Source organism: Macadamia integrifolia, chromosome 1, assembly GCF_013358625.1.
Source record: "Macadamia integrifolia cultivar HAES 741 chromosome 1, SCU_Mint_v3, whole genome shotgun sequence".
Taxonomy (NCBI): Eukaryota; Viridiplantae; Streptophyta; class Magnoliopsida; order Proteales; family Proteaceae; genus Macadamia; species Macadamia integrifolia.
Window position 1 is genome coordinate 30,407,774 of NC_056557.1, and position 14,375 is coordinate 30,422,148.

Here is a 14,375-nt window from a genome sequence, read left to right on the forward strand (position 1 = left end):
AATGCCTATAAAATTGAACTCCCTAGTGATTATGCTGTCTCGACTACATTCAATGTTGCGGACCTTTCTCCCTATCATGAAGAAGAAAATCTAGATAACTCAGAGACTAGTTTATGCATAGTAGAAGTGTATGATGCAGGAGCATTTTTCAAATGGGCCAACAACCCATTCCAATAAGCCCGCAAGCCCAAGCCAAAGGATAGAAGTTAGAAATAAAAGTTACAGTCTAGGATTTTGGGGTAACTTCACGGAGACACCTGAACCAACTCAGAAGGAATTAGAAGTCGTGCCATATATGGATGGAAAGATCTAGAAGTCTATTTTCCAAAAAAAAAAAAAAAAAATGGTGCATAATTTGCTATTTTCTAGAAGAAGTTATGGCCGTTTTGGTAAAGTGTGTCTGGGCTGACTGCAGACTCTTAGAAGTCCGAAATTCATCTTTGTAGTCCAACTTTCATTCACATTCAGTTCTAGAACTTCTTGGGAACTTCAACCATTATATTTCTAGACTCTTCAAGATGTGGAAAATGCCTCTCAAGGTTCCCAAAGTCCCCAAGGTCCTTTACTATTGGATAGTTGTTTGTCTTCCCAATGTTTGTCTTTCCAATGAGTCTTAATTTCATTTTGGAAATTGCCTATGCTTGGAAGGTTGTTCCTTGCTCATCTATATAAGCTTATACCAGTGAATGAAATGGAGTGATACTTGGAGTTTATTCATAATTTAGCCTTTGGCCTTTGAGAAGAAGTAGTTCTTCTTGAGTTCTCTTATCCCTTAGGTGGATTTCCTTTGGGTGGTGAGTTCTTTTTTTTCTTTTGAATTGATCACTTGTGTTACCTCCTAATTCTCTATAATTTCCCGGCGTCATAAGGTTTGACTATTGAAACTTAATAGGACAAATTACCGCTTGCACAAGGGCTGGATCGATGGCTGCTTTGGGCTTCTAAAAGATCCATAACGGGGAATAAAATATGCTCTATCTGAGAATTACTATCCTGGTTTGATGGCTGCAAGGGTGGACCAGCATAGGCGCAAAACTGGTGCCAAGCTTAGCTGGCTCGATCAGCCCAAGGGCTGGTTGGGCCTGGCTGCCTTTCTTCCTTCTTCGGTAATGCAGGCCAGCATGGGTGTCTACATCAATCACAATGCTCTCACCAATATCTAAACGTCCAACTAGAAAAGTCTAATTTAATTAATTCACGCTCTCTCCAAATCGATAGTTACAATGATATGTATTTATATTCTAACTCAACAGACCTGAATTGATAACTAGCTAATGCTTTCATAACACTTTGGACTTCGATTTGTTTGGTTCGGGTTTTGATTTTGAATTCTACGTACAGAATCAGAATCATGTTTGGAAGGCCATAAGTTGGCTTGTTCTGGAAGCTGAATTGAAATTGGAGCAGAATTCAGAATCAAACTTTAGACCAGAGACCACAGACCAATTCTGGGATTCTATTGGATTTTCTTAAGGTTGATTCTGGAATCCTAGAATCTAATTCCAACTCTGATTCTGCACTAGAATTCGAGTGGCATGTTCTAAAAGAAGGAAAAAAAAAAAAAAAATAGTCATTCAACATTTACACATAATCCAAAATAAAATAAAATTTGGAGAGGGTTTCAAGACCAAAATGTACAAACACTTGTTCCTCTCAAGAGGTTCAATTATCAGTGGTAGATATGCGCGTTTCTTCTGCAACAGCTCCTCTCATTGTATTCGGCACTGATTTCTCACTCTCTTCCTCCCTTTTTCTTCGGTGAGTCTGACAGATTTTTTGGATGGAAAGGGCACCGGATTTGTAGGGTTCTATGGCTCTGAATTTTGATATTGATTCTTCTTTTCTCTCTCTCTCTCTCTCTCTCTCTCTCTCTAATGCAACCTAGAGTTCCAAATCTTGATGTAGGTCACTATGCTCCCACTGGAGTGATAAAAATCCAAATTTATAGGATTAGTGTCAATTTTGTAACTTCCAAAACAATTTGGGACCCTTTAACTGAAGCAACCAGGCCCTAGGACAGAAGAGTAAATAATTTAAAAGAAAAGGACTTAGTGTAAGTACAATATCTACACTAAGCTGGAATTCCAGTAAATAGTGGGATAAGGTAAAAACAAAATTCAGAAAGAGAGTGGATTTTATGTAATTGTCAAAGGTCAGGGAACTTGATCTGTTCAGTTCGATCCAGCAATCAATCCACACAGCCAAGAGGGATTTTATGTAATTCTCAAGGGTCAGGGGCTTAGGGCCTTATTTGTAAATATGAAGTGAAGGTTGTCTGCAACCTTTTGACAGAAACAAGTAATGACTGAACTGGATCTGTCCTGTTCGATGCAGCAATCAAGCCACACAACCAATCTTCACGAAATTTCCGTACCTATGGTCCTAGGCCGTTGGCCTCTGAATCCCAGTGAACCGTAACCCAAACCAAGAACCAGAAACTAATACAAAAATTTCTGAAATCAAAACTGGCAGAATCTACAGGACCAGGTTTAAGTTCAGGTTGATGTCTCACAGCAGGAAGTTTGATGGAGATAAGACTCTATAGGGTAGCAATCTAACCCAGAAGTTTTAGGTCAAACTGATTAAGGATGGTGAGTCGGTAGTCAATTTGGTTCAGGCCAAGAGTACCACAAGTTGCAGGAAGATAGAGGAACAGTAACGAGAAATATGAAATCAAAGTGAATAATCAGGTCTGGAATACCAATCCTGTATCCACTGCTTAGCAGTACCAAACTCTTGAGAAAAATAAAAGAGAAAATCACTCTGCCACCCCCTGAACTCTGCCCTCTAATCAACGCCCTCCCCTGTACTTCTCGAAATGACACAGACGCTCCCTCTATATTTGGAAAATGACAAATTCATCCCTGCCGTTAGCCTTTCCTGTTAAGTGATGATATAACTGTTAGTTTTTTTCCCAAATGGCCAAAATACCCCCATTGAAGGTTACTTTACCAATTTACCCTTGAGACATTTTCAACTTCAACTTCAACTTCAACATAACACCACGATTTCCTCAAACCACCGGTGGGTTTTGGTGAAAGTAAGAGCTTTAGGGCTCCGACAATCTGCAACTATCCAGCGAAGGCTCGTTTCCAACCCTCCGACGAAGGTTTGTCTTCCATCTTGCAAATGTTTAGGGTACATTCCGGCGAAGGTTCTCTCCCTCTCATCTATCAATTATAGAGAAGCTTCCCCTGTTTCCAGGAGAGAGAAGAGAGACCCCTCAGTTCTTCTCCGGTGATGTGCATCCATAATCCATTGCAGCTGATCTCATTTTTTCTCTCTCTCTCTCTCCCCCCCATTTTCTGTCCAAATGTTCCGTGAAACACCCAAACCGGGCAGAGATTCCCATTTCAGATGAATATAAATCCTTTCCATGATTTCAGGTGAAGAAGATTAACCCACTTTTGGGCTAAGGAAACAATGAGATCGCTAGCCATGAAAGCATGTGAAGCATCATGGGATCCATCATTTGCACTCATGGCTGATTTACCCAAAAATATTTCACCCATCCCTCTTTTCATTATTCCCCCCACCAAGAAAAAGATTCATTGAACCACCACATATTTCTTATGCAAACCATCGGGTAAGAAGATCTTGTTTTGGGTATGATAAATTAAGTTTGACTATATGCAAAGGTCAAGACGTTAATTATTATGTTTAAAGTAAAGCTTCTATCTCATTGCATATGATATTAGACCTCATTGGTAGTTTTGTCCATCCCAATAATAATTTAACAAATGCCATTTTATTTATCTTCTGGAAAATTTTCTGTTTTCAAATGCTTTTGCTTTCAAAATAGACTGTTCTTTCTGTTTGTAAACCAAAACAAGTGAAAACATAGCCAAATATTGAGCCAAGACAAGTGGTATATTGACGTAAAATGCATCAACAATGCCATTTATTACCTTACAAAAAAAATCCTTGCCATCATATAGTAGTTCAATGAGCATTTTAAGTTCAACACATTTTCCACCAGATCTGTAACAAGAAACAAGTTCGTATAAAGAAAATTGAAACCCCTATCATACAGAAAAAAGAATTTAGAAAAATTGAATACCAAATGTACCCTAAACGTTTGCAAGATGGAAGACGAACCTTCTCCGGAGGGCTGGAGATGAACCTTCGCTAGATAGTTGCAGATCTTTGGAGCCCTAAATATCTTACTTTCACCAAAACCCGCCGGTGGTTTGAGGAAATCGTTGGGTTTTGTTGAAGTTGAAGTTGAAGATGTCTCGGGTAAATTAATAAAGTTACCTTCAATGGGGGTATTTTGGCCATTTAGGAAAAAAAAACTTGTAGTTATATCATCACTTAATAGGGAAGGCTAATGGAAGGGTGAATTTGTTATTTCCAAATATAGAGCGGATGTCTGTGTCATTTCGAAAAGTACAGGGGAGGGTGTTGATTAGAGGGCATAGTTCAAGGGGTGGCAGTGTAATTTTTTCAAAAAAAAAAATGTCTAATTGATGAGGTATCTCTCTCTCTCTCTCTCTCTATATATATATATATATATATACATATAACAACAACAACGACTCAGCCTTATCCCAACTCAATGGGGTCAACTACATGGATCCAAACAAGCTAAGTAGAAAAGTAAGAATAAAAGGAAAGTAGAAAGTGGGGAGACTTACAAAACAAACAGTGCAGTCTCTCTGTTTCTCTATATATATAATATAATATAATGGACTCCTAATCCCTCTCTTATACTGACTTATCTGAAGTTTGATTATATAGATCTGTCTCTCACAGAGTAGTCGCAGTCATAGCATAAACAATGGCTTTATGCTATGACTGTGAGAGACAGATCTGTGGGATGCTAAAATCCTAGGGGGAGGCTAGGTTGGAGTTAGGTGAGAGGCCTGCTCTGTAGTTTAGGTGGGAGGCTTGAACATATCTATTTCTCCTTTATCCTTTCTTCTTCTATTTTCTTTTTTGTTCAGTTTTAGATTCATTATTCAGTTAGTTAGATTTTACTATAGTATTAGTCTCTAGTTTCCTAGTTGGTGTTTGGTGTTACATTAATTGGTATCAGAACCTACCATGGCTAGCAAAGACGATCTCTACAAGGAGGTGATGAAATTATTAGACTGCCTGATTGCTCTTGAGAAAAAGTTTGAAGCCAAATTTGGTCTCCTCTACCACCGTCCACTTCCGAAGGATGCTACCATGACAAAGAACTTTTGAAGTGGTAGAGCAAGAAATAAATAGTCTTCTTAAAGAGGTGTATGTCGAAAGTATTAAAGAAGAGACAACCAAGTTGATTTTAGACCATAGTTGTCACGGCGCCAAGGCGAACCAAGGTGGTGGGGTTGTCTAAGCGCTTAGGCGAGAAGGCGCCCGCCTTAAGGCGAACAAGTGTTATTTTTTATTTTTCCTATTTTCTAACATTATTTAGTAAGTTATATATACCTTGTATCATAAAAAATCAAGATTAATTCACATCAAGTCATTAAAAATCAACATTTAGCCACATCAAATCATAAAAAATTAACATTAAGTCATATTAAGTTATAAAAAATCAACATTTAGAGAAATGCTCTTATTCTATAATAAGTTTGACTGGTCAAATGATTTTATTTTTACATGAGACTTTTTGTATTAGTTATAACATAAAACCAGCTTTCTAACAAGTCTAAGATTATTTAAATCTGAGTTGCAATGACAAAGTTATGCTTCAGTCAAACTTATTTTTAAGTGTGCGAATGCTGTTAAAATCACCTGAATGAAAATAATTTTATGAATATCAAAACAAAATATTATTTTACCGAACTTTTTGGTTTTTAGCAATGTTTTAACATGATAGAATTTATAAAATTTTCATAATTGAGAAAAACCCTAGCATTTAAAAGTTGAAAATTGTCCCTATAACCAAAATCCAGTTTTTGTTCTTGGACTGGGGGGTTGACTTTATCCTTTTGGAATTTGATTTTTAAACTATTTTTATTGGATTCAAATATGAGGTATTTGCTTATTTATGAATAATATCTTAAGTAAATGAAATAACAAATATTAAAAGCATTTACTTGAATGATATTTGGCATAAATAAGTGCTGAAACACAAGGCGACATGCAGTGCAACAAGGCGGCTGTCACCTAGGCCCTAGGCAAACCGACTGGATGCTAGGCGACGCCTTGACAACTATGTTTTAGACTATCAAGAAGAAGAATTTGATGAGATCAATACCGCACCGGAGTCTGAAGAGGTGGAGAGTGATGGAGGAAAATTATATGGATGTAGTGGTTAAAGACAAATTATATATTAAAGATGATCACTTTGAGTTTATTATGCCGCCTGCATTTTGCCAAGAATGAGAGCCATGACTCCGAGATTTCATTTTAGACATCAAGGTACTACCGGAATTCTACTTCGGGTTGAAGATAGATATGCACTATGTGAAGATTAGTCCCCAACTTACCAAAACTAGCAGCAGAGTTTTTTGTTTTTTGTTTTAAATGGGGGGAATTGATGCAGTTCAAGTCTTACAATTGGATATTAAATCAACGCCAACTTAACAAGGTCATTAGCTAATATTTCCCTAAATAAACTGTTGGCTCGATCTCTTCACAGGACAAATCCGATGGGCTGAATGTTGTCCAAGTTTGAGCCAAATATATGCTGGTTCATTGGTTCAAAAATATGGACCAGGGTTAAAATTGATTTAATGCCTAAACGTAGGACTTGAACTGCATCAATTCCTCCATACTTACATCTTTAATATAGAATTTGTATTTGACCACCACATCCACAGAAATTTCCTCCGTCATGCTCTCCACCTCTCCAAACTGCGGTGCAGTATTGATATCACTGGAATGTTCTTCTTGGTAGTCTACAGTCAACGTGGTTGTCTCAAGGGAAGTCATGCAGTCTGATAATTTCATTACCTCCTTGTAGAGATCATTTATGCTAGCCATGCTAAGCTCTGATACCAATTAATGTAGAACCAATCCCCAACTAGGGACTAATTCCATAGTAGGATCTTTTACTTGTTGAATATTGAAACTGAACAGAAAATAAAATAAAAGAAGAAAAATATATGTTTTAAGCTTCCCACCTGAATTGCAGAGTAGGCCTCCCTCCAGGGTTTCTGCATCACATAGATTTGTCTCTCACATTCACAACATAAAGCCATTTTTTTTTTTTTTTATCAAACTTCGATCATTCTTTGCAAACACTGAAGCCCTTAACTATATAGAGGCCTACAGTAACCTCTAGAAAAAGAAACAAAATAAGAAGTCATCAATAAAATCCCACACATGGCTATGGATGCCTTGTACATCAAGGAAAACCAAAGTAGAAACTAAGTCTAAAATAAAAGGAAACTAATCCTAATCAATTCCCCTATGTTTGACAAAGAAAATAAACTCCTAAATTGTCTCTCCACGGCTGGATTTTTTGATAATAGAATTTCCATGCAATTTGGTCTTCAAGTTGGTCTCGTACAACTAGCTTATGGGGCCCACAAATTGATAAGAATCTTCTTCTTAGGTCTTTACCGCAAGGAAAAAACTGATATTCTGCATTATCTTCTCCATGCGAGCTGTCCATCGGACCACAGATGCTGTCAATTGCTCACAAAATTTATCTCCTTCTAATCTGGAAAGTAATCCTCCTTTAAATCAACGATCACATCTTCAATTACAGCTATCGATATCTTCCTTATTTGGAAATAATGCTGGAGATATTTATTGCATCTAAATAAGGTCATTAACTAATATTTCTCTAAATAAAATGATGGCTTGATCTCTTCACATGGCAGATCAGATTGGCTGAATGTGGTCCAGGTTGAGCCAGATATATGCTGGTTCGATGGTTAAAAAGTGTGGACCAGGGTTGAAACTGATTTTAATGCTCAATCATAGGACTTGAACTGCATCAATGAGAATCGCAGAGCATTATTGTGCTTATCAACTGCACTTCTGGAATTCCTAGAATTGAGTTAGAAATCTTGATTACAGAGTTGGCCAGAATTTCAAAATTCCAGAAGTATAATCTGAACCAAATATCTCTGAAGTCTAAGAAAAAAAAAAAAAAAACCTTTTTATGGACCAAATCTAATCTAAAACCTGTGGAGAACAGAAAGTAGAAGTACTAGACATATAGCAAAAAGATTTTTGCTGGTGAGCGTTCTTCAAGGAGGGAGGCATGGAGTCTATGTATCACAATGGCATCTGAGTAGAAGATGTTTTAAAGTACTTGAGAGTGGTTACTCCATCACACATCTTCGGAGTTCCTCAAAAGGACAGGGGGACTTTTTGAAGAGACTTCCATTGATGAAACTGCTGGAACTGTAGCCTAATGACTTTTGAAAAGACTTCCACTGATGAAACTGCTGGAACTGTAGCGTAATCATAGACTGAACCATATCGGGGGTGACACTTCCAGAAGTAGCAGGCTGATCAAGGTCTGATGTTAAAGATAGGGTAGACAAAGCTGCAGTCGGGCTATTGGCTCAGAGGAGGTTTGCTGGAGGATGGAATAACAACAAACTTTTAAGGCTGAAGAATAAAGGCGCTACTTAGCCCATGGGAGGGGAAGCTAAAGTAAGTGACTCAGAAAGGTCAGGTGGTTTTATATCTCAGACTGCGCATGGAGTCCAAGTGGTAAGGCATCTTAGAAAGATCCAATCCTGTAGCCATGATGGTTTTAAATATCGATATGACTGATACCGATACAGATACAGATACTGATTTGGATATCTGGCCGAATCAGACAGTTTTGCCTTCAATTTCAATAATTTGTTTTTGACAGATTTGACTCTAATAAGAACTGTTCCACCAATACAGGATCAGACAGGTATTGGTATTGGCTGTGGCTGATATGGCCGATCCGATATGCTTTTTGAAACCATTGTGTCCATATGCTGCCCATAATATCAGCCCATTAAAACACCCTTTTACACCAAATAACCCGAAAGTAAAAAGCCCAAAAGCCATATAACCCATTGGGGCCTTATGATAAAAGGATAATTAAGCCCAATCGAGCTGGACTACCTGCGTCATCCACATGGCAGAAAACCCTTTGACCAGCTTCAAAGGCTATAATGTCGTATTGGAAAATCTTGTATAGAGCCATATATTCTTTTTTTTTTTTTTTTTTTTTATCTTCATCCATCATATTGCAGAAACTCGAGGATTTGCTGATAAAAAGGGCGAAATTTGACAGTTCTGTGTTTTGGATGTTAGAGAATTAGAAAGGGTGATAACTGAAAGGAGAGTTAAAGATGTCGGGAATGGGAGATGGGTATGTGGGTACAGCCCAAGATGCAGTGCGGATACGGAGGCTGGAGAAACAGAGGGAAGTCGAGCGGAGGAAAATCCAAGAGCTCAAGAACAAGTCTGCTTCTGCAGGGGGACAGAATGGTCTTCTTCAGTTTGGCTCTGGCACTTCTGAGGTACATTTCCATTTTGCTCTTTCTATGGTTACTCATTTCTAAACCATTTCTAGATTTTTCAGGATTGTAGGGTTTGCTCCTTTCTGTTGCCATTCCTCTTTGCCCTCCCCAGTCCTTATTAGACCAATAAAGTAATATTGCTGAAATGAGATTTTTATCACATCGAAATGTACTTTTTGGATGCACCACATGTATTTTAGTATCTAATTCTTCCCTATGTTTTCTTTCAGATTCTTGAGACTGCTTTTAAAAGGGAGACAGTTGGTCTTGTTACCAGAGAGCAGTATGTTGAGAAGGTGAGAAGGTTTAATGTTTGAGCTTTCCTTTCTTGTCAAAAACAAAATTTATATTTTTTGGTTATTTTGTTTAACCTAGTATCTTATGGTGTATTATTCCTGTTGTATAGAGGGTCAATATCCGTAATAAAATTGAGGAGGAAGAGAAGGAGAAACTTCAAAAATTGCAACAGGAGTGAGTGGAATTCTGTAAAATTTTCATTCCATAGATTGTGTTATTGTAGTTACTTGATTTTGATTCATTTTCTATTTCTTCCTATTGTTTTTGTTATACTGCAGGGAGGAGGAACTTCAGTTAGAAAAACGGAAAAAGAGGAAGATAAAAGGAAATTCACGTCTTTCATTTGCTGATGATATTGACAATGGAAGTGATGAGGAGAATGAGGAAAATGGTGAGGATCTTTTCTTACTACTTTTCCCCACCTAATAAGTAATGGAAACCAGTTTCCAGGCCAGAATAGTTAGCAGAGACTACCTCTCTACAGTATCGAAAATGGGAACAACCAAAATTACGAGAAACTTTACGACTTGACACAAAGCTCAGAACGGTCCCAAACTCTAATTGAGTACTCTATTCTACTATCAGATTCAACCTGCGAGGTTTGTGCTCAATCTGATAATAGAATTAAGAGTTTCAGAGGAGTCCTAGTGCTACTGCAAGTTGCAGATCTAGAAATCTTGGATCGATCAGAATTTCCCAAAACTGAGGACAGAGAGTTTCAGAGAGTTGAATAATAGAAACTGTTGTATGAAATCTGAGCACAGACAAAGCAGGATTTTGTTTGATTTTACAACACAACATATTGAAATTCAATGGAAAACAAAGGTGCCACGAGGTGAAGAAACTGGCAGAAATCTGACTAGTAAGATGGATAGGAAAGAAGGATAGATACATATAACGGTAACCAGGTTGGGAATCCACCAAGAACGCTATTGAATCTGTAGCAGAAAAGTTTCACAAAATCTGAACTGATGTGTTACTTCAACTTGTTGGGCAGGCTATAGGCCTTACATGTATTTATATTGTTGCTAATCCAAAGTAGGATAGCTTAGGGTCTATTTACAGATAAAATTATCCAAAAGAAAATAAGAAAAAACAATATTTTACTAGAAGACTGCCACTAGGAATTTGAGATAAGATGGAAATCGAAATTCTCATCTAATCCAGCTAAGATAATATAAAAACAATTGTTACATTTTTAAAAGAAAACTGATTCAATCCGGGGTTCTAAAACCCTTGTTCAGATCAGTTATGGGCCCACCCAATGATTAAGGTTCAAAAGGTAAGGGTGATGACAATTTTGTAAATAACCAGAATTTGAAAGAGGTTGTATGGTAGACTAAGGGTTTGTTTGATAACATTTCTAGGAACAGAAGAAACAATTTTCCTCATTTCTGTTTCCAGAAAGAGATTTTTTTGTTGAAAAAAGTTTTTGATAACCTGTTTTGGAATCGTTTCTTGCAGACATTGCTGTTTGATAACGCCTGTTTCTGGAAACATTTCTTGTTGACATTGCTATTACCATTAATTACAAATTGACATTAATAAATTGACAAAGGCATAACCAAGGTGTAATATCTCGCTCTTGCCACCCATTTTGTTATCCCAAGAAACGAGATCTGGCGAGATCTTGCCGAGATCATGTATTTTTTTTTTGCGTTCAACTCGCTGGTTGGTCTTGGTGGGCATATGGCTTTGTAGCCCCTGAAACTGTGTATTTACCCTACTTTAGGCATTCTAAACACAACGGAAACATCAGTTTTTTTAAAATCAAACTCAAAATGGTACTTTGACTTTGTACCCTATGTAAGTAGTTGGAGACTCTTCGGACAAAGATAGAGAATATTTTTTATTTGGGGGTTGGGTTAGAGTCAATTTTATTTCCATTCTAGAGCTAGATTTATTTATTTATTTATTTTTATAAGTTAGATTCCTTGTATATTTCAGTTTCAGAATACGTATAGGATTGTTTGAGTCTGTAAATACTGTTATTGTATCCAATGATGGGAAAACTTTCTCGTTGAAGCCATGGCTGCTGTGAGTTGCGCATACCTCTTACTATTCCGATCTTCTCCTCTTCCTCCCTTCAAGCCCTTTATTCTTCTTTATTTTTCTCTCTTGTTATTCTTTTTTTCTCCTCTAGTTCGCTGTCGACATTCTGTTATGGGCTGTAATCTCTGGTTTAAAGAAAGCTTTGCTGAAGGTTTATTCCCTATTGGCTGAACCCTGAGATTGGGTCGAAGGTGGTATGTATCTAAGCGATTTACCCCCTTGAACCTCTAGTCCTAACTTCCTTCTTTGGTGAGAAACCAGATCTACAGCAGGTTTGAAACCCTAACTTCCGCCAGTTTCCGATTCCATTGGATTCTTTGGTTATCTAGTTGCTGAAATATAAGCTTGTTGATCGATTCAAATAGAGGTTGGGATCTAGTAGGGGTGTCAATCAGTCAGGCTGGTCTCTGTAGGTGCCTTGGGGGCTTGTACCGTAGCAGAACAAGTTGGGGAAGGCGACGTTTTGAATCCACATGGGGAAGAAGAAAGGCAAGGAGTAAGAGAAGGCCATGGAGCTCCTCTCAAATTCGTTGTGCTAATCCACTCTTTGGCTGTTGTGCGTACGAAACTTGCCTTTAAGCTAGAAAATGCCCATATTTGAGGAATGATTCGGTCTCGGTTGGTCTCGTATCAGGCTCAGTCGGGTTCGAGGTTTTACCCGGGCTTCTCCTAATTGGGTTGTAATCGGGCCTTAAATAGGCTAATGTACCAATAAAGCCTTAAACGAGCCTTAAATGGTCTTTAGTTGTCTTAGATTTAAGAAACTTCAATATCTTTTATTAAATCATCAACAATTTAGAAAATAATTTACACTTAATTCCATTCAATAATTGATAAAAATATTAATATATATCTTATTTTACCCCTCCCCACCAAAAAAATCAAAATATACATATAAACGATCAGGCTAAACATGTCAGGCCGGGTCGGGCTTGTAAACGGACCTGGCTAGATGGGCGCCCGTCGGGCTTACCCCTTGCACCGTGTATTACATGTGTATAAAACATGTCAGGCTTAATTGGGCCGATCCAGGTCGGGCCATATACGTGTTGATACGTGTTGGGCCGGGCTTGAAATTGACATCCCTAGTATCTATTGATCTAATACCTGAATCCAGAGTTTATGGTCGATCAAACTTCTCAGTATCAAGTTCTTCCCCTTTAAGGTTTGGAGTACTGCCTTGAGCTCCTTCATGAGAAAGAAGACTTCTTCTTTTATTAAATAATTGACTTCTCTATTATTACAATTAAATCCCTCTATTCTACAAGTTGTGATCTATTAACCCCATTAAATCATAAGAGGTCTATCAATTGGATAGAAATGTTTTAGATATGAAAACCATTGTTGATGTGATTAGGTGTTCTAACATATGTGTGAGACATATGAAGAACAATGGCAACCAATCCTTAGTTTTGGGTGTTCTAACATGTGTGTGAGACATGTGAGGAGCGATGACAATCAATTTAATGAATACATTCTTTCAAGTGAAGAAGCAAAGTATGTTGAAGATGAAGAGTTGTTAAAGTTGGTCAACCGTGTAAGGATACAATTGTTCGCAACATCCATGAAGAGACAAGGAAGAGCTTCAAAGTCTATATCAACATTGAAGATGGATTATGTCATGAATATTATGATTATTTGAGATTAATTGTAATACATGGTGTAATTTTGATGTATGTATCTGAGCAAGATCAGATGAAAGCCCAACAAATTGTGAGACCTAAGTGAAAACCCAAGAAGTTAGGTGGTTTAACTTGGAGTATATTTAGACCTTGTTGTTCATGGTCATCCGTGTGAAGATGTGGTCGATGGAGCTGAATAAAAAACCCCACTTATGGACCTGTGGATAATAGCGTTGGTCAACTATGGTATCGTCCGTTCGAACAAAAGCTTGGTTGAACTTAGCTCTGTGTTTTGCGGTCAATCGTGGTGGTGCGCAGTCAATCATGAACAGTCGTTTGGTGATTCAAAAGTAGCAATTTGGATCATTAAATGAAGGATCTTGGAGAGTAATCGACTATTGAGTTTTTAAAGCTTAACGACTAGTTCAACTTGGAATTTGGAAAGTCTTTGATTAATGATGAAGTTTAATTGCTTCACATTAATGTTCTTGCACATAAAATTCAAAATTAGTTTAAATTTAGCTCAACTTAATGGCTAGTTGGGTGCCTATAAAAGGGCTTGAGTCATAACTACAAGGACTTAAGTTTTCCACACAAGGTGGAAACTTCTCACAAGATAAAATGCTTCATGAAAACATCATGCTGAAGAGAAAGGGCAATAGACAGATCTTGTGAAGATGCAGCTGATCTTATGTGGAGCAATAATCCGACTTGAAGAAAGAAGTCAAGTGCTGCAAGCTGTGGTGAGCTTAGGAGGAAACTCACGGATTGTATTTGGTGTATAAGTGGAAGAAATCCTTGGTAGTCTATCTAGGTACACAATCCGAAGGGACTATGATTTTGTGAAATCCTTGGGTAGAAACCTGAAAGATTGTGGTTGTGTTGGAAGAAATCCTTGGCTGTGGTAGGTATGGGTCCCAATCCGAAGGACTATGATTGGTTAGCGTAAGGGCTTGATTCTTACCTGGAAATAGGATTTTTAGGAGAAATTCCTTGGTCAAGTGGA

The 14,375-nt window shown here is 37.7% G+C and overlaps 1 protein-coding gene across 3 annotated transcripts in view; it reads left to right on the top strand.

Annotated features, from left to right (window-relative positions):
• Positions 1-14,375, top strand: part of LOC122083790 (protein XAP5 CIRCADIAN TIMEKEEPER) — a 35,031-nt gene that overhangs the window by 9,358 nt on the left and 11,298 nt on the right. For 2 of the 3 annotated variants that reach the window (XM_042651702.1, XM_042651687.1), the window contains exons 2-5: positions 9,190-9,398; positions 9,629-9,694; positions 9,805-9,869; positions 9,974-10,086. In XM_042651702.1, the coding sequence (XP_042507636.1) occupies positions 9,228-9,398; positions 9,629-9,694; positions 9,805-9,869; positions 9,974-10,086 (415 nt within the window). In that variant the 5' untranslated portion in view covers positions 9,190-9,227. Of the gene's footprint in view, positions 1-7,763; positions 8,608-9,189; positions 9,399-9,628; positions 9,695-9,804; positions 9,870-9,973; positions 10,087-14,375 lie in introns of all 3 variants that reach the window. The other variant, XM_042651696.1, reaches the window with a different exon arrangement.